The sequence below is a fragment of the Mycteria americana genome, chromosome 2, assembly GCF_035582795.1.
Source record: "Mycteria americana isolate JAX WOST 10 ecotype Jacksonville Zoo and Gardens chromosome 2, USCA_MyAme_1.0, whole genome shotgun sequence".
Taxonomy (NCBI): domain Eukaryota; kingdom Metazoa; phylum Chordata; class Aves; order Ciconiiformes; family Ciconiidae; genus Mycteria; species Mycteria americana.
Window position 1 is genome coordinate 3500980 of NC_134366.1, and position 20925 is coordinate 3521904.

General features: G+C 37.8%; 1 protein-coding gene across 5 annotated transcripts in view; it reads left to right on the top strand.

The window, feature by feature from the left end:
* Nucleotides 1–17500, top strand: part of LOC142405224 (uncharacterized) — a 34024-nt gene extending 16524 nt beyond the window's left edge. For 4 of the 5 annotated variants that reach the window (XM_075492244.1, XM_075492246.1, XM_075492247.1 and 1 more), the window contains exons 3-9: nt 187–310; nt 554–720; nt 5028–5129; nt 5689–7495; nt 10771–10905; nt 11008–11188; nt 14216–17500. In XM_075492244.1, the coding sequence (XP_075348359.1) occupies nt 575–720; nt 5028–5129; nt 5689–7495; nt 10771–10905; nt 11008–11188; nt 14216–14472 (2628 nt within the window). In that variant the 5' untranslated portion in view covers nt 187–310; nt 554–574 and the 3' untranslated portion in view covers nt 14473–17500. The remainder of the gene's footprint in view (nt 1–186; nt 311–553; nt 721–5027; nt 5130–5688; nt 7496–10770; nt 10906–11007; nt 11189–14215) is intronic. The other variant, XM_075492248.1, reaches the window with a different exon arrangement.
* The last annotated feature ends 3425 nt before the right edge of the window (nt 17501–20925 follow it).

The window sequence follows — 20925 nt, forward strand, 5'->3', positions numbered from 1 at the left end:
TTCAGTCATTTATCTATAATAGTCTTTTCTGGACCAGTACTTAAAGACAGATTGTTTTTTCTTATGCACCTTTTGCTCTGTGAAGTTTACAAATGTCCTTCCTTGCTTACATTGGGCTCTTTGCTGGAATATTTTGTGTTTTCAGGGATATAGCAGGGATAATTGCTCTTCCCTTTGTTTTCTCAGAAGGGATGTGTATGCCTGTGACATGTGCATTTCCAGTCATGTAGGCTAGAAGATTCTGAGCTTGTGAACTTGACACGCAAACACCTACAATGTGAAATCTGTAGAGAATTCCTATTATTGTATAGTAAGTAATTTTTATTATTTACTTATTTATTTTTAGAAGATGCATAAATTTGTCAGATTTAGACTATTCTAAGGCAGGGGAGGGAACAAGTTTTCGACTGTATCCTTTTGTCATAGCTATGCTTCATTTTCCTGAAAAATTATTTAGCTCGAGATATAAAAGGAAGGGTTTGCTTTGTTGCTTTTACTGCTCATTTACGTAAACATCTAATGTTAAAAATGTTTCCTTCTCTTTTCAACATAGGTAAATAGCAAGAAACAAAAAATGGACACTCAATTATTTTCCCCATTATTAGGAGCAATTACTAGTACACCACCTCCGCTAGAATCTTCCCGTCTGTATAGTGACTGGTCAGCATGTGGAGAGGATATTAGCTCAAAAACTCCTTTTCAAGACTGCACAAAGCAACGGTATGAGCATTCTTGGTACAACCTTATGGTGGTGTTCTGGAACACTGAAATTGTTATGGAGCAGAATAAATGGGATTCTGGATCTTTTTAGGAAGAGTTTATGGGATAACTAAAACTCAATAAATTTTATTTGCTGTATAATAGTTATTATAGAGGTCATGAAAAAAGGTAGGGGGTCTGTGTGTGTATAGATGTGTGTGTTTACATGTAAAAACTTAAAATTTGGAAAGAATAGTACATTTAGGGAATGAAATGGGAAACTGCCATATGTAATTGAAAACTCCTTAAGGAAAAAACCCACTCTTTCCATGCCTCCCATCCCTCAGTACCGTAGCTCATAATGATCCTGCTTGGTAATGTAGGGTAATTCCTGGAAGATGAACAATGCAAGAGAGTGTTAGACACAGGTCAAGTGTAAGTGGTACCTCTGCTGCTGAAAGCATAAATACATGTACAGCTACTCTTGAAAATATGCCAGCCTACTGTTTTGTTGTGCCCTTGATATAATGCACTCAAGTTTGATTTCATATAAAAAAAAAATTTTTGCAGTTTTGGATGCTGAATGAATGCAAAGGGTCTTTGTTACTTGAATCATGAAATATTTTTATTCCCTGGAGAAATCCACTCTGCCCAAGTCTTGACTATTACAGGCACTTCTGATCATCCAGTCTTAATAATGCAGTACAATTATGAAAGGTACAGAGAAGGGCAACGAGGCTGGACAGGGGTTTGAAAGCTTCTGTGTCAGTGGAGAGTAAATAAAACTACTCTTTGGTTTTGATAAGTCAGCTCTGCAGAGGAATGATTTCTATAAAACCATGAATGATACAAGGATTGCGAGGAACAGGGAATGATTATTTCACATTCACACTAGAAACTGGGAGATAGCCACTGAAATAATTGGTTCTCTCCTTCATATTAATAATTTTGTAGCTTGTGTACAGCAATTGAAATCGTAATGTTTCTATTCCAGCCTTAGAAATACGTAAACAATGATTTCATATTAGGTTTCCCACTCTCTTCTTTCCATCTTAATGCTAAGTGCTGGCAACATAATACTGCCTTTTTTGTGGGGGTGGTTGGTACAGACTGGCACAGCAGCTTTTGACACCAATGGTGATAGCATTTCTAATATCAGTCTCATTGCATTTTTTATCACTTGCCTAATAAGAAAGAGGAAGTTTGAGGTGGGGAGAAATGGTAATTCACTGGTTCACAGGGTGCTGAAAGGTAACAGTTAAGGAAGATACACGCATTGCAAAGAAGCTAAATACCTTTATCTTTTTTTTTTTTTTTTTTGCTAGTCTTCCCTGGAAAGTACAGATGTGTTTAATATTTTTTTAAATAAAAGATCATATAGCTTTAGTATTAGCTGTAAGTGCTAAGTTTAACCTTTGAGTGGCAATCCACTAACTAAAATATACAGCCTCTTCTTAAAAGCAGCCTTCAGGTTATTGCGAGGTAGCTTTTTTAAAAAAAAAAAAATTAATTCAGAGAATTCAACAACTAAATGGTACTTGTTTGTTAATGATAATCCATGTGTACACCCATTCTGAGACTGCAGATATGCACTAGTCCTTAAGGATTAAAAAAAAAATTTTTTTTTTCCTTGTAATATTTTAGGGTACTTGGCACCTAGCTGTGTTAGGTACAGTACACCTGTGTCATTTTAGTTCCTCTAAGCTGCTTGGTGAGAGCAACTAATCCATCATTGAAGATTTCTTTGCAGTGTAACTTTGCTCATGCTTTCGTCCTTTTAATTCTCCATTTTCTGGCCATTGAAATTATTCCGCAATAAATTCTAGGAGCCCCAGTGCCTCAAACCTATACATAGGCCTTTTGTTAGGCCTGTATTCTGGTGCCACAAACTTCTCTTGAGGAACGTCCGTTTGAAAATCCATCCTTGTTCAGCACTAGGTTGGATGAAGCCACTGGTACCTCTAAAGAATTCAGGCCTATTCTCAAATACAGTATCTCTCCAAAGGAAGGCAATAGTTCCATCTAATTTCTGTCCTAAAAGGCTATGGACATGTCCCCAGCTTCAGTTCTAGAGTTAGTCACAACAGCCGGAACAGCACACAGATATGGCAAAGGTACTGTTGCCGTTTGCCTGTTGCTTTTTCATGTTCTGCAACCCTCCTCCTCCTACCAGTACTGTGAAAGTTTTGCCGAGGAGCTGTAGGTCTTGGTACTTCTGTCCTGTTTCTTGTTCCTTCTCTGTCTGCAGGAGCAGGCTTGCTCACTGCCACAAACTTAGTGTCAGGCTGGATGTTCTTATTCTATTTGGTATAGTCGCTAGCAATTTGATATGGTTTTGCCTTTCCTGTGTGCTGTTTTTTTTCATGAATTCTTTTTATGCCTTGGTAGGCAGTAAGTTGGATTGTAGCACTGGGAGGTAAACATTTGATTCCTTGATGCTGCAGAATCAAAGGATTTTGCAGCAAGTGTTTTCTGGTACCAAACCAGAAAGGATAATAGCTGCCTACCTTGGACTTGAGAAAGCTGAATGCCTGTTATGCTGGGATTTTTGTTTTTAACTTTGGTTGTCCTGTTGTTGATAGCAGATACTTTATTTGGACACCAGTAGACAAAAACGTAGTTGACTTCTTTTCCATGTGTGTCAGTGTGTTTCATGGGAAGTATCTTCCTTTCAGGGTGGATCAGAATTTTACAATACAAGATGCTTTCCTGACACTACCAAAGATTTTCAGATTGCTGGTAGTGAACAGTACTGGCTTGAGGCACAAGGAGCAAGGGGTTCTAGTCCCTTGTTTGAGCAAGTGACTACATTAAGAAATAGAATTTGTCAAGGATTGAGGTTCTCCTGCCTCAAATTGCATTGTAGTGCTTCTGGTGTATGTACCAGAAGGAACAGCTAAATATTTCATCTCGCTTCATCTAGTCTGTAAAGTTTGTTTGGGCAATTTTAGACTCGCTGCTGTCCTGTGCTTGTTCTTTCCTAGGATTTTTTGTTTTCTTTTGTTGTCCACCCAGCTTCCTGCTGCCCTGTCTGCAGTTCTAAAATGGCCAGTAATCAGTAATTTTATTTTTCCATGCCACATTGTAAATTGACTCTGATCTCTCCCTTGCTGAAAATCATTGTATAGATGCAAGCCTTCATATGTGATCTCCAGTTGGTTGCAGAAATTGGAAGTAAATAGGCCTCCTTTTTAAAAAAAAAAAAAGTGCCATCTGACAAAGACACAGAAGAGGTCCAGTTATCAAATATCAGTTACAGTCCTACATTCATAAAACATTTGCAAGAGTCTTTGCACTTACATATATCCTAAACAAAATCACATAGGCTAGATTCCTTACAGAGGAAACTGAATGGTCATGAAGTAAATAATAGAGGTAGTTAAAAGTCAAAATGTGGTGAGGTCGTAAAAGCTAGGAAGACATAAGTGGCTAATTCTCACTGTGGCAAGAGATTAACAAGGTGACAGTTTTAATAGTTTATCCCACGTTTTACAGTCTTTGTTAATCTGCAAAATCAGCATGAGTCGTTATGTGGCAGCATTAGCAGACAATGTAGTTGTTTGGATAAGCTGACAGCAGGGAAGACTGAGAGATCTTCAGGGACACTGAAACGAATCAGCTGAATGAGAATAGGATGATGAGTGGAATTTATTGAAGCAAAACAATGCATGTTAGAGGGAAGGAGGTCTTAACACTGTTATGTTTTAATTAACTTCTGAGTAAGAGTTGCGTGTCATTACATACAGCTCTGTAAAGGTCTCATTTTGCACCTGAACTAAAAGATAAAAGTTGGGCTTGTGTAAGAGTAGTGATGGTTGAATACCTTTGGTATTTATCAGGAATATTTAATAGGCCAGCTCCTTTCTAAAAGGGGATTAAAAAGTGGTTCAACTTAAGTATAACTGAAGTTAATTTTTTTTTTTAGATTAAAATAATAATTCTTGAATTATGGAAGCAGATAAATTAGAATCCTCAAGATTTTGAGAAGATTGATCATATTTACCCTCTAAAGGAGACAGTCAAGATTTGAAGAAATGTCTATAAAATAGTTATGCTGATTGAAAAGAGAGGAAAATCTGCTCCTATCTCTTCACATAACAGCTTCAGAAGTCTCTGGTGAAGCAAGAAGTTAGGAAAACTGTTCTACTTCATTTAGGCTGTAGAATTCACAAATGCAGGTAGAGATTTCTATATATGGGTGCTGAGAATACATTAAATTCAGAACACTTAGCAGATGCTGCTAAAATAAATTAAAGGTTTAATGCTTTACTTTTCCTTTTGCCTGTTTTGTTTAGGAGAAAAATATTTATGCTTTTTTTTTTTTTCAGGGCACCAATAAATCTTTCTTATTCTGGCAATGGCCCTGATATGTTTGGACTAGTGTCAAGCATTTTAGAGGAGCCAAGCAAGCCAGAACCAGTTACAGATTGGTAAGTTTGTTCTGAAAGTTCTTATATGTTGCCTATGTTTTTTTACATCCTTCTGTCACACAGATATGATACACATTTTGAATTATTTCAGAGTTGAGTAATGAAGGTCTTATCCCCTTGCAATGTAGAAGTGTTTTTCTTGACTGCAATTGCCAGTAAAGAAAAGGCAACACATTGTTAGAAGTGCAAATTTTCTAAAGTCTTCCATCAGCCTACAGCATTTGGGGAAAAAAAAAAATCTAATTTTAACCAGTAGGGAGTTGACCAAATACAGCTGAATCTAAAATATTTAATAATTCCAGATAAACTCTGCAGTTCTGAATATACATATTAAAAACATTAGAGATCAACGTTGGTAGTCAGATTTCACATAGCATTTACTCATCTGCAGTGGGAATATTTTTTCCGTCCCCTTATATTTGGAGGAGGGCTGTGTATGTTTAGCCAAGAATGTAATGGGGGATATGTGTGTGTGTGTGGGTGTAATAGCGAGATGTGAACTGTTTTAATGTAAGAAATGTTTTAAATCATTACAGGAGGTTTTTTAACTTTGTTACAGGAATTCTCTTTCAAGATTGTTTCCACCTATGTGGGCACCTGATCTTGGAAGCAATGGTGAATTCTCAGGGCTCTCCTCTAAGCACTCTGTTGAAAGTAAGGATTTTTCAAACCTGATGGGCACACAGAACTACTATCAGGAACACTTGCAAAAGTCTCATGATGTGCAGATGTTACACAGAGGTTTGGAAGATCTTCATTTAATAGAGTCTTGGCTTTCTCCATCTGGTCCTTGCACTCAGCCTGATAATATTCTGAAGAACAGTTACCCTGAAAATTCCTCTTTGCAAAATAATAATACAATTCACCAAGAAGGGTTTTCATTTCAAAATGTAGACTATAGTCAGCATTTGTGCAGTTATGACCACATGAGGTTAAGTGGAGACTATGAAAAAATCGGTTCCAATCTTAGCACTTTTTCTTCTCAGAACAGAATGAAAGAAGGCATTAGCATTCAGAAAGAGTATTGGAGAACTGAAAGGGCAATAGGCAAAGTTATGAAAAATGATGCTCAAGAACAAACTAAGTATTCCCCTGATCTTTCCAATCAGCCTGTTGATGACTCTTGGGATAAAGTGTCCCAGGACAACCAGTTGTTTTCTAAGAGATATGAAAACTTCACAGCTGCTCATAAATTGCAGTCATCTGTTCATCCATCACTATATTTTTTCAATCAACCCCCTAAAGAAAATAATTTTTCTGGAGAGACAAACAGAAAACCACAGGAAACCCACGTGCAAAATGGTCATCATAGCTTTACTTTGGGGGATGCTTTTAATAATAATGAATGTAAGATCCATATTAATCCTAAAGAATGCTCTCATAAAGTTTCTGAATATGATTTATCTGTAAAAAATGTTATGCAAAATGGGAGTTATTCGTCGTACCACGGACGTACGTGGCTGGATGGGAAAATTGCAAGTCCGACAGCTGCATCGGATATCACGTATGGAAAGCAAGTGGTAACAAGTCCGCAGTCATCTTCAGGGGTTTCAACCATGTCTGGTGGTTCTCCCACCCATCAGTCTATAACACAGTCCTCTTACTACTCACAGATCTCACCTGTCCTCCCTTCAAGGAAAGATGGAAGGTTACAAATATCAAACGGTGTTTCTAATAATTTGGGAGTTTCTAATTTCATCTCAGAAAATCAGAAGCAAATTAAACCCATTGGACGATCACAGCATGATTCACTGACTAATAAGGAGGGGCAATACCGTAAATTCCCCATGAATTTTTCATCTGACTGGTTAACGCAGCAGAATGCTGTAAATGAAGACCCTGAAAAATACCACAGATTTCCAAAAAAGCAGACTCAAGAAAATAGTAATAAAGATGATAGAAGGGGCAGAAGGAATTGGATCCCTCATTTTGGGTATACAACCCCAAACCGTCAGCAGTTCAATATGTTCCGAAAAAGGCATGAACAGACTGGTGGTAGCATGCCAGATTTCATTAATCCTTCTTTTCTTCCTTCTTTCCCATTAATGTCTGACTTTAAGCAAAATGCCAGCTTTCCTCCATTTAATCACCATCTGTTTTCATCAGCAAATAATTTCAGTTTTCCTCCATCGCCATTTCCATTCTCAGAACTTGTTGATCTTTTTCATTACGATGACTTCAACCACTTGAATCCCTTCATCAACGATCTGTTTTGTGGGGAAATAGCGGCACCGTATTTTGCCTTTCCAACGCCATTTAACAAGTACAGACCTCCAAGAAATCGCAGTGGACCTGCTAATGAGCTTCATATCCGACTGGAGGAGTGTTATGAGCAGTGGAGAGCTTTGGAGAAAGAGAGAAAGAAGGTAAAACACAACTGACAATAACTTCCTATCAAAGCTGGTGATCGCATGAAAAAATGTATAGAGAGTAGATACTCTGGGCTGTCACTCCTTTTGAGGAGGTGAGAATGCTGTTGTCACGTTGTTGAATACATAGAACACCATCTACAACATCTGCTTTGAATATAATGCTTGTATTGTTTGGCATGACTGGTTTTAAATGGTACGTGATTTTGAGCTTCAGTTTCTAAGGCTCTTTCCCCTTAGGGCTGCTAACGCATTTCTCTCTAACGTACAATATTTGCTACAACAAATGTGATAACAATGTCACTGGCCAAAGCACTGCATTATTGTTAGCTTGGATGTTTTTCATTTATATGGTCAATAAAAGATCATTAGCTAGTTGTTATTAATTCAGTAGGCCTTTGTTATGACTCTAGAGCCACCAGCCATGTATGATGATATAGCAGGGCCCTCACTGTCACAGGTGGTTCTTAAAGTACTGGTGTTTTATGCACGGTAATGCTCTAAATGTTCATATTGTACAGTTTGGTTAGATGGATCTCTTTTCTTTTCTTGTCCTGTACTCCTCCTCTTCAACTAAATCTTTAACTCAAGTGTTATAAAGCCAAGCTCTCCTTTTCCCTCTGTGGTCATTTAAGGAGAGAAACTTTTGTGGGTTTGGGGGTGGGGTTTTTTTTGTTGGGTTTTTTTTTGTTAGGGGTTTTTTTTAACTGTCAGTGATATAGTGGTGTCTTTCCCTTATTCTTTTTGTTTCTTGTTTTACTAAATCTTTGGTCTAGTAAAAAGAAAGAAAATAATCCTGATCAACCTGTACAAGGCTGTAGAGAAAACGTACAGTGTTTTGAGTGGATGTGACTTCTACCAAAGGAAGGTTCAATGTATACTCTTCTTGTTACAGTCATTTTCCTGCCTCAGACTCTCTTGCTAAGAATTGTTGTCTGGGAGGGGATCACACTACTGAGAAATGTATTACACTTGGGAATGAAAGCTGTGAGCTCAAAAGGAGCAGGAGATGCTTTCCCCAGAAGAGTCAAATCTCTGAACTCCATGCCAGCTCTTGGAAACTAGGTTGTCAGTAATCCATGGTACTAATTATACACCGAGTGCCTGTCTACTTCTTCCATGTTGGAGAAGACTCCTGGTCATTGGAGAAAGAGACAGGTATCTGACCAAATTGGATCTCTGGAGAGCACCTTTTTCTTTCCAGCATCAACTGTGAGACCTTGCTAATAGCCTTTTGGAGGTCTAAATAGAACTGCCTATCTTGTTTCTTCACTGATGCCTTTAAACAAGACTCCTTTCTGCCCATCTTGTCTTCTACCAGGAATTCTCTGCGAGTGAGAGAGGGCAATGATGATTCTTGCTCCAGTGTGTCTGAGACACCAGTGTTTTCAGAAACTCTTCTGCTTTCTGTTGTAGCAAAGAAGGCTGTTCCAAACTTGCTCATGCAGGATTTCAGTGAATTAAGTCATTTGGGAAGACTGAATCATAGTTTTTACCTCATAATATATTTTTTTGTGTTTTCATCATTAAAGGAGGATTGTTTATCCTCATATGGTGTTCTTAATAATCAAGGGATTTAATTGTTGAACTTGATCTGGTCCATTCTAAGTGATCCAATTTTATCCTAGTGATCTACTCAGGCTTTCTCAGTCCTTGATTTTTGTAGTTGCAGACTACACCTGCAGATAGCTTTATTTATGAGTCTGAACTGTTCTCAGTCCCACAAGCCAGCTGCCATAGCGTGGCTCACATTCCTACAATCAAAATACTTATTCCTCAAAAGGGGATGCCTGCATCCCGACTGCCTGACAGGAATGTTCCTGGACTGCATTAATCCCTGTTTGTAGGTACAGTTTGGGAGGATGCTAGTTGTCAGGGGTTAAAACTCTCAGAAGCTGTTCTTACAGTCCTAACAGCCTGAACTATCCCAGGAGAGTGCCAAGGCCTCTGCTTCAATGTTGTTTAGCTTACCAGTGTATGTATAGCTCACCTGTAGGTATGTATGTAGGAAGGGACTTTCTTTTGATATTCTCACCTTTTTGATATTCACGCCCTATGCCCTAAATTCTCATAATTTCTTAAGAGTGTAAACAGAAACTCCCCCCAGCAGGACTTGCATTTAATTCTATCTTGTCTAATCAGTCAGCCCTTTCAGCTCTCAAACCTGTTCATTGCGGCTGCTTTGGAATTCACGGTGACAGTGAGCTTACCTGTTTCCTTTTATAAATTTCACTTTTCCAGGGATCTCTCATTTAAAAAAGTTCTACAAATTGTCTGTTTGGAATTGCCTGCAATATTAAATATACATATAGATTAGTACTGCGAATTGCTCATTAGTTGTAATTCTTAAATACCTGGTGTCATTATGTGAATTCATGACCCTTTGTCCATCCATTTTTTTTCTGAATGTCTTTAAGACTTCTGAGATGAATGCAGGTGGAGTCAGTCAGTTCTTGCAATTCATGTTAGGTGAGGGCAGAGACTAAATAATATGGATGTGTCAGTAAAGCAAAAAGGAAAGCACATATTTTCAGTATGAATGTGCATAGTATGAATGTGGACTTAACCTTGCCTTGAACTGAAATGTAGTACCTAATCTTTCTCTCCTAAGTTCCACTGAAGAGGAACAAGGTAGAGAATCAGCTGCTAGTTTTGTCGTTTTTTTTTTTTTTTTTTTTACTCCAAGTCTAAGAAGTTCCTATCCAAAAATAGGCAGTGACTAAACATCACCAAACCTGCATTGTACAGTGGTTTGGCCAGTTCCTTTCTCAACGGGGAGTTTGGCAGCTGTGTGATGACTTTCAGATCTGATACCAGTTTACATTAAATCTGGCTTAATCCTGATGCACTTCAGATGCAACTTATGCTGGTGTGATCACCTGTTTCTTTTGTTAATAATCATAAGATGTGACGTTTGAGAGATGCAGTGAGAGGCATACAGTTTAAATCCCTGGGGTACTGTACAAGAATTTCTTTGCCTAGGTCTGTGTCCAAGATTGGTTAAATTAAAGTTGTACGGCTTTGGTTCTACATGTTGCCGCTGAGCATTGTACGCTGATGTAGACCTGAATTTGGGAAGTATTCCTTTTTTTACAGCATCTGGTTGTACGTCTAGACAGATACTGGGGAACGTTTTTCTGTAAATGCAGTCAGAACTAAAGGTAGAAAGCTCACTTCTAATGTATTGGAAAATTCTGAACCACCCCAAAAATATGGACTGTAATACTGTACTAATTTCAAACATTGACAATGGCTATTTATTTCTCCTCCAGACTGAGGCTGACCTTGCAAGAAACTTTCCAGGAAAGCGCATATCTAGCTCAAATAGCACTCCTGTGTCCCAACTTCCTGCTAACCCATCACGAGTTGATCGTTTGATCGTCGACCAGTTACGAGAACAAGCCAGGGTAAGCCTTCTTGAGCTATAATTCCTGCATTTCTTTTGGTTTTATGTTTGTTTAATGGAGACTTATACTTAGCGATTTTGGTGTTTGCAATGTATCTGGCAGGTGCTCACATTGATAGGAAAAATGGAAAGGCTTCGTGGTACCCCTGTACACGGTAACATATCCACTACATTGGAACACCATATGGAAGCCATTCACGTAACACAGGCGAGGCGTAAGGATGAGATTATTAATGCTGCTAATCCACAGAGACAAGGAGCACCCCGTTACAATAATGAGAAAGGTAACTGTTTTCCATTCCTGTAGTTTTAAAAGCTTTTTCAAAGATTAATTGTGAAAATATGCCAGTTGAAATATGCAAATTTGAAATAGGCAGCAATTATTGTAATTTCAGCAGAAAAAGTTTGTAAATCTAAACCTGTCACTTTTTAAAAGACTTTAAATTACTTTAAGAGATCTTTTTTCTTTTTTATTTTTCTGTTACTTGTTTAAACACTTCGAAACATTCTCCTCTTGACTAAAAGAACACACTAAAAACTGTTCAGTGATATTATATAACCATAAGTAGTTGTCCTAAAAGTAAAAATGTACTTGTTTTTGAATAAGTTGAATTTCTTTTTTTTAGTGGTATTGCTAGTCTTTCTTTTCTCTTCAGCTTATAAAGTAAAAAAACTGTGTTGGTGCCATCTTAAGTGATTGTGTCTGTCTGCCTTATCTAAATAACAAAATGGCCAGAAATTACATTTTACAATTCCCAGCTTCTGTTGAAGTAAAGCCAGAATAATTTGCAGCAGTAGTATGTACTTGTTGTGGTTTAGGTCCAGCTGGCGTCTAAGCCCCACACAGCTGCTCGCTCACTCCCCCCCAGTGGGATGGGGAAGAGAATTGGAAGAGTAAAAGTGAGAAAACTCGTGGGTTGGGATAAAGACAGTTTAATAGGTAAAGCAAAAGCTGCACACGCAGGCAAAGCAAAGCAAGGAATTCATTCATTCCTTCCCGGGGCAGGCAGGTGTTCAGCCATCGCCAGGAAAGCAGGGCTGCATCACGCGTAACGGTTACTTGGGAAGACAAACACCATCACTCTGAACGTCCTCCCTTCCTTCTTCTTCCCCAGCTTTATATACTGAGCATGATGTCATATGGTATGGAATAGCCCTTTGGCCAGTTTGGATCAACTGTCCTGGCTGTGCCCCCTCCCAACTTCCCATGCACCTGGCAGAGCAGGGGAAGCTGAAAAAGCCCTTGACCAATGTAAACACCACTTAGCAACAGCCAGAACATCAGTATGTTATCACTATTATTCTCATACTAAAATCCAAAACACAGCACTATACCAGCTACTAGGAAGAAAATTAACTCTATCCCAGCCGAAACCAGTACTTCTACAGAAGTAATGCAAAACTAAGAAAAATTGCGTTCCCTTCTAGTAGCACGGTGTAAGTGATAACTTGCTAGTCAGTATAACAACCATATAGCTGATACATATAGGAATTTGGGGTTTGGAGATAAAGATCATATTATTTCCCTTCAGAAAATACTTGTGTCTCAGAAAATGATTTCCAGAGAGGAATGCACTTCCCTTGCCTCACCCCCATCCTCTTTTGGATCCTTGCTCAGCACTGTCCTATGTTGTCTTATTTCCTGCAGTGAAGCTGACAGTGTGTGGTTCCTTTGGCTTCCAACAATGTGTGTGGGGTAGTTCTTTCTTGTAAGAAGGGAGAGGTAAATTGTAAATCACAATCACAGAATCGTATAGGTTGGAAAAGACCTTGAAGATCATCAAGTCCAACCGTAAACCGAACACTACCAAGACCACCACTACACCATGTCCCTAAGCACCTCATCCAAACGTCCTTTAACTACCTCCAGGGATGGGGACTCAACCACTTCCCTGGGCAGCCTGTTCCAGTGCTTGATAACCCTTTCAGTGAAGGAAAATTTCCTAATATCCAGTCTAAACCTCCCCTGGCGCAACTTGAGGCCATTTCCTTTTGTCCTATCACTTGTTACGTGGGAGAAGAGACCGACCCCCACCTCTCTACACCCTCCTTTCAGGAAGTTGTAGAGAGCGATGAGGTCTCCCCTCGGCCTCCTTTTCTCCAGGCTGAACAACCCCAGGTCCCTCAGCCGCTCCCCATCAGCCTTGTGCTCCAGACCCTTCACCAGCTCCGCTGCCCTTCTCTGGACACGCTCCAGCCCCTCAATGTCTGTCTTGTAGTGAGGGGCCCAAAACTGAACACAGCATTCGAGGTGAGGCCTCACCAGTGCCGAGTACAAGGGCACGATCACTTCCCTAGTCCTGCTGGCCACGCTATTCCTGATACAAGCCAGGATGCTATTGGCTTTCTTGGCCACCTGGGCACACTGCTGGCTCATGTTCAGGCGGCTGTCAACAAACACCCCCAGGTGAAGAGAGTCAAAATGTTTTGCTTTCACAAGTTAGGTGTCAAGCACCTTCTTAAGGATGTCATATCGTTAACAGTCCTATATGCAAACCAACTTCTAAAATTACTGCTAAAATTGTGTAATATGACCTTAGCTCCAAGTATAAGCCAGGAAGCAGGTAGTCGTCATCTTACCAAAAAAAAAAGAAAAAAAAAAAAATCCCACAGACTGTGTTTTTGATAATGCGTTATAGTAAAGGTATACGGAAGCATTATTTGAACCATCCTGTATCGTACTTGTAGTTAGAAAAGTTGCAATTAGTCTTTTATGGTTAAGGGTAACATCCTCAGTGTAGTTATGTTTCTGACAGAGCTATGCTAAGCACAATCTAAATCACATATAGAAAAGCCTTTAGTCTGTTTTCTGCTGTGAAATATGTGTTTCTTTGAGTTCTTCTGTCGGTGATCATATAGCCAAAGGTCAGCAGTGAGCCTTTTCTCACCATGAGGCTGGTATCCGTGTCACTGCAAGGGAGACAAAAGAGGAAAAAAATGATTGCATTATGCTCATCTGGCTGGAATTGAGTAGGTAGTTTTACTAATCATACTTATTGAGTATCATTGTAGATAGTCCCCTCTGATAACATTAATTAAATGGGCTTAATTGTTAACTGATGGTTATGGCACTGAATTTTGGATGCAGTTATGGTTGCTATTAGCGCGAGATGTTATAGCTATCATTTGCAAGAGAAGAACGCTAACTGATGGAACTCAACCAGTGCAGTACCAGGGTACAACGTTAGCTGTTTCTTGAGCAAACTTTGCATACTGGGGATGGGTTGAACAAATTTACAGAATTTTTTTAGTGTATTAATATTACCAGGCTTGTATACTAGTTTAACCTGTAACATGTTTTTCTGTTGTAGATGTTTTGGCTCTGGCAGCTGCCATTAGAGAGTTGGCTGCTTCCACACGCAAGGCTCGTACAGCTTTATGGTGTGCGTTACAGATGACTTTGCCAAAAAACTCTTCAATTGGTCCAGTAAAACAAGAAGTTGTTGAAAGGGCATTGCAAGAGCTTTGTCCTCCAAACACAAGCACACATGAAAAAAGCAGCATGGAGCACGAAAACAAAGGAAGCAAAAAAGAAAAACCTGAGGAACCCGTGAGGATTCTGGAATAATAGCAAATAATAATAATAATAACAAAAGGGAGGCAGAAGGCTGAGGACTGGGAGGGAAGGGCAAAGTGTCCTGCAGAGTACCATGGAAGGTGTTATTGATAGGTTGTCAAAAAGCAAAAGGGTTAATATAACTGATCATTGCTGCAATTCTATTACTGTGATTCTGGTGTTGAGAGACACATCTTGTAATAGTGTTAATGCAATTTTAATATTGCTGGTATTGCAATGTCTGCTACATAAGAATTTTATTATTAAGAGGAACTAAACAATAGCTGAGCATTTCCTTGTGTGCTTATCCAAAGCTGTGTATCAGCTGTGAGTCAAGCCATGACCTGAAAAACCAGATGTGGTAGAACTTAATTCTCCTTTTTTGTTAATGACACAGTTTAGCATACTTAAAATCCATTTGAAAGATATTTCATAATTGTTCAGGGTTTTTTGGTTTTTGTTATTTTTTTTTTCACTGTTATGTAGTTCTTTTAAGTGCCAAAGTAATCACTAAGTAATTTGCATCCCATCACTCTGTACAGAGCAATCCACACCCCCCGTATTGTTTTTGTGACAGGGAGTCGGGTCATTCAGGTTATCGCTAACAATTTGACAAGAATAATCAGTGTTTAATGTTGGTTGTGTGAGATGCTTCAGCAGTTGTGCTGCCGATTCAGTTTCTATCCAAACCAATGTAAACCCAGCTTTTCTATAGCATAGTCCATTTAAAATTTTCCATTAAAAAAAAAAAGGATTTTGTAGATTTGCAGTAAGTACTGCATTGAAGTACACATTAGCAGGTGATATAAAATTGTCACTCAGGATTAGAAATTAGATTTATTGATTCCTCAGTGGGTTAAAAAACAGTAACTATATAATATAGTATGCACTTAATGAAAAAATTATTGTTTGTTATTAATGTAAGTTCATGGTACTATAATTTTCAGAAACATTCCATATTTATTTTAATGTGTTTATTGAATGTTTATTTAAAATTCTATTTTAGTAATATAAAGTTGGATATTTTGCCAAATCTTCCGAATAATCAGATTTAACGATTTACTCAGGAAATATGTATATTATTATATAAATATACACATGGTATATAGGGATTTTTTTGGGGGAAGGGATGTTTGCAAAATATTTACACAAAGCTAACTATATACTAGGTTACCAAAGCTGTTTAACTGATTAATTTTTTGCATGGAAGATTTAATATATTTAATTGCTGTTAACTAGTCTCCATTCTGTGGCTTAGACAATCAGAAGTGTTACGTATTGGTGTGAATGTTCAGGGTGAGAATTAGAAAAGAGTGAGTAATTCAAGTTTTGTTCTTAGGGCACTTATAAGTATTTTAATGCTTTAACAACAGTCTTACTGTTACACGATCTCTTAACATGTACTAATAACCAACTAAGGTTCTTCAGTATCAGTATATTAATGAATGGCTTTGGAGAGCAGTTCTTATTTTAAAAGTGGATTAAGTTGGGGTTATGAGCAAGGTTTGAAAGACAAAAATGAAGCTTTTTATGTTCCATAGTGTTCGATGTTGAATTTGACATTTTGTGGATAAATATATAATTGTTTCCATATATATATGTACTTGCAAAATGTTCCAAATGCAGTTCTGTAGTTTTGGATCTGTGGATGTTTCTAGAGCAGATGTAGTCTCAATAGTACCATCGTTAACTATAATGAGGCAGTAGCTACATACCTTTATAGAAAAAAGTCACACAAGCCTCATTGTAATCCACTGAATAAAGTTTAAAACCAAGAGGCGAATCGGAATCTTAGTATAGCAAGATTATCCCCCCCTCCCCCCCCAAAAAAAGTGAGTTCAACTTAAGAGAATATTTTCAGCCTTAGCCTAAAAAACAGGTAGTGGAGAGAGTTGTTTTAGTGTGAGTGTTTTCTCTGTGTGCATGTGCAATTTATTTGCGCAAACTAATTTAAGAAGGTTCGATTTGCGTTTCTGAAACTAATTAACTATACTCCACGGTTTAAAAAGTGGAGTCTACAGTATTTCAGTTAATGAATAATTTTGTTTTATAATTACGATTACTGTGTTGACAGGAAATCAGAATTTGAAAGTCTTGATCAGCTTTTCTGTTTACAGAACAATTGTAGTCCTGCAGAATTGTTTTGTAGTGGCGAATGTATAGGGCGTAGTAGGTCCTTATTGTATTGCTCGTGTGTTAATTATTATTGTGAAGGGATGTGGTCTTAATCGGTTCATAACATAGTTAACGTGCCTTTAACAGTCTCATTTTTCAAAAATGGTAAGTAGCTGTACTCTCACTTCTGTTTTCAACTGCAGTTTAAAAATGCATTTAAAAAGGGTTACAGTGTGGCTGCATTTGACTATAGCTAACGATTAGCCTACACTGTTAATGTTGTATACTGTTAGACCGCCCAGGTATGGGCTGTTTAACAAGCGTAAAGCACCGTAGCTGTAGAGAGTCACCACAGGTCAAATGTGGTAGGATCAGATTTTCCTTGTCATGCTCTACAAATGCAACCAGCACGCACTCATATTTCATTTTGCCTTGCTCTGTTTTCTTCATAAAAAAACTCTGGGTCTTCATATCAAAATGATTTGGTGCCCATTTCTTTAAATTTGGTTGATTATGGACAGCTTTAGACCTATAAAGACAAAAGTCCTTTCAGAATGCTTCAGTTCTGTTGCTTTATTATACACCCTTTTATATTTCAGGGTAAAAAACCACTGTATTTTATAAAACAACCACCTGGAGTTGCAGCAGCTCTGTTACGGTCATAATATTTTTAGCTGCCTAGTGTTTAATTTGGCAACAGTGTACAAATTCTGTAAGTATTGCACTGAATTTTTAGTGTGAATAAGTATAATGCTTCTGGTTTTAGGGACTAATTGTATTCACATTTTACTGACTTCAGTGGAAGCAGAGTTAAGGTGTTAGGTCACACATAAGCCAGAAAGGTGTTTTTGTTTTGGAGTTTGATTTTTTTTTTTTTTTTTTTTCTTTTCCCATTTGTGGAGCAATTGGGTAAAATTTAGGTTACTCCCCCGCCACCCCCCATTTGTTGAGATTTAATAGTTCTCTTTTTTTCTGTTTTGATTTATGCAATTTAAATTTTTAAATGAGGTGAAGAAGGTAGCAGAGTTGTAGCTAGTAATGGTAGCAGTGATACTAGATTGCTCCAGTTTAAGAAAATGGGATACTTAAGAGTCCCTTCTCAAGTCAATATTATTATTAGGGTGTATGTTTTGATAGTTGGTAGTGAATCTTTAATGCTTTAAAATCCTAGATTGATAGTCCAATACAACATAGATTTCAGAATTACGATTATTTCTGTACTCTGTGTAGATAACTGGAGGCTTCTGGTGATTCAACCTTCTTGATTCCCAGAAGAGAGGCCGGCGTCAGAGTAAGAACTTTTTTTTTTCTAGTTATAGGTTTGGTGGCTCTGCTTTTCTTCTGTATCCACAGGGTCCCTCTGGCAATTAAGTTAGTCTGATGGTATCTATATAAACTAAAACTAAGAAATTGATATTAGTTTGTCATTGTTTTTATTAGAACAGCATACAGGGAGATTGTCTAGGTTCATGGTGCTTGTCTAGCTGTGGCCTTTTCAGGAGTGTGTGTAAGACTATTAGTTCCCAAACTACTGCTCTTGTTTTTTTTTCTTTCCAGACTGAATATTCTTTGCTCTTGGTATTTACCACTGCTACTAATCTTTTTGTCTGTACCTGGATACATGTAATTTGAAAATTATTTGCCTTACATCTTGGAAACTGATGCTCTAGTCTTCGTAATAAGTCTCTTCTTGTTATTCCTGGTACCTCTTCTCTTTGGTGAAGTAAATGAACAGTAGAAGATGGAGATTATGTGAGTGGGAGGCTTTGTTGAGGTACTTGCTGGCCATTTAGCCTTTACTGCCTTTTCGGAGAAGCGTGGAGATAATCCAGGATTTTGTGGAAATCTTCCTAGCTTTAGTTCTATGCCCTTTTCCAGAAGTGACTGTGAGCACAGCTTCCTGGGACTATGTTTGATCTGCTGTCCAGGCCTTCTCCCATTCTGTTTGGGGAAATGAAGAAGGAAAGGGGAGCTACAAGAAGAAAGGAAACACTGAGCAACAGGAAACCCTACTTCCAGTGGTCAGGATCACTCCTCTCTGTGGCTCCTGTGGTCAGAAGGGTGTGAGCCTGAGGGGCCAGGAGTCTTTCTTTCCTTAAACTGTGTTTCCCTTTTCTCCATCTGCTGCTCGTAGATGCCGTCAGTGTTCAACTGCTGAGACTTGTGGCAGAGTTGGCTTGTTCTTGTCCCGCTCTGGTAGCCGTCCTTCCACCCTTGTAGGTTTTAATCATATGGAATCAAGCTGTATACCAGCATGAGGGGCTAGAATAGGGCTTGGGAACAGCTGGTTCAAACCAACGGGTTGTGGTTCTCCCTCTTGGCTCAAGATCACCACCTCTCACCTCTCAACTGCTGTCTGTAAGGAAAGAGAATGAAGTAGAATTTAAGCTCAGCTTTTCTAGACTTAGAAAATGACAAGGAGTACTTAGCATAAAACTTCCATTGAACGGTTGGTTTGTTTTTTTAAATCTGCTCTTCCTCAAGTGACAGCATTCAGCTTTGTTCACTGTGATATTCTCAGATACACACTCTCTTTATATTAGGTCATAGCTCTAATTCTGTAGGAAGTTGGATTTTTTTTTTGTTTAAATGGTGTAAAGATTATGCAACAAACAGACCTTAAGCCTATATGTATTTTTTTAAAAGTTATATTGTTACCTGCTCTGAAAGCTGTGGGGTTTTTTTGTTTGGTGTGGGGTTTTGGTGGTGGTGTTTGTTCCCCCCTTTCTGTTTGGGAGCTGTGAGGTCAAAATGCTGTATGTTGGAGCAACCCAAAGCAGTAGGGTTTTGCGTTTTTTGTTTGTATCTTTATTGCTTTGATAGTGTACATGATCTTAGTTGTAAAACTAAATTTTAAATTCTACTTTATGGCCACAGTATTCTATAGAGGTGGGTTTTTTTTTTTTTCCTAATAGAGTCATTGAAGTGGAAAAACTTGAGTTCCCAATTATTTAACTCTTCACAGTTGTAGATTATATTGAACAAGAACAGGGAATACTGCACACCAGTGAATATGAAAGCAGTTGACTTTGGAATATATATTTTTATTATTATTATTTTAAAATAGCTGCATTTGCAATTAGGCTACTGAAGAGATGGGTGTGGTCCTGCTTCCATTGAAGCCAGCAGGTTTAACAGATTTTTGTCTTTAGCTGGCTTTGTTGCTTTACTGGCATGATATCTTGAGTTAAGCAGGCTCTTTGTAAATACAAGCTTAGTAGTTCACCTTGAACATTTGTTATTAAGAAACTCCAGAAGGATGTGTTCTCAACCTTTTTTATAAGGTTTCTCACTACACTGACAACTTGGAATTAGAGGGATAATTTTGCTTTCTGTTAAAGCTGAGGAATGTACCTACTGGAGAAACTTTGGCTGAATTGAATTTGTGGGTTTCTGAGAATTTTGCCCCTTGTTTTATCCTGATCTGCTTCAATGGAAATATAGCCTTAACCATACTAAGACCTTGATTTATTTCCTGTGCAGTTTATCCATCTCAGTCACCAGCACTTTTTTGTTTTGTAGAACATTAGATAAAGATCAGGCTTTTTTTTTGGTAGATACTTCTTTCTAATCTGCTTTTTAAAAAAAATAACAATTTTGCCAATCAATTTTATCAGTTACATAGAATGGAAGGTCCTTATTTTTTCTTCATTAGCAATACTGTAATCAAAGGTGCAAAAAAAAAAAGATGCATTTAATGTATGTAGTCTGTGCTGTTAGAGATTGAAAATGTATCAGGTTAGGAGCAACTTTTAAAAAAAATCGAGGAACTGGAGCTATAAATCCTCTTGCTTGTTTGCCAAATGAGCTTTAAAATCAAAATTTTTGCATATAGTGTGTAAAAAGCTTGTTAGAGAGAAATAATAAATCAGTCAACTTAAAATCATTGCCAGATAAAGATTGCTTTACATTTTTTTTTTTTTTTTACTGTATAAAATACAACCAATTTAAAACTTGTTTATGCACAGTAATAACTTAATGAGCATTGTTTTTTCACAGAATTAGGCTATTTCCAATATATATGGGGAAAAATAAGTTTCCTTTTATTTTTTATGACAGATATACAAAGATTAATAGTGTCTCTATTTTAATATACTACTTGCTGTCTGAAGTATCTTTTACATGTTTGTTGGTCAAACTCATTTACTTAAAATAGCAAATTTTACACTGCTAATGAAATATTACTGAAGGAGGATTTTGTGAGTTGATCCATTCAGTAGGCCCAACAGAAATATGTGAAAGTATAATTTAGCTTAAAAAAAAAAAAGTCAGTTATACAAGCTTTTAATCATTAATCACTTTAGGCTTATTTAAGTATTTCTGTAAAACAACTGTGGATGTTTGAATGAA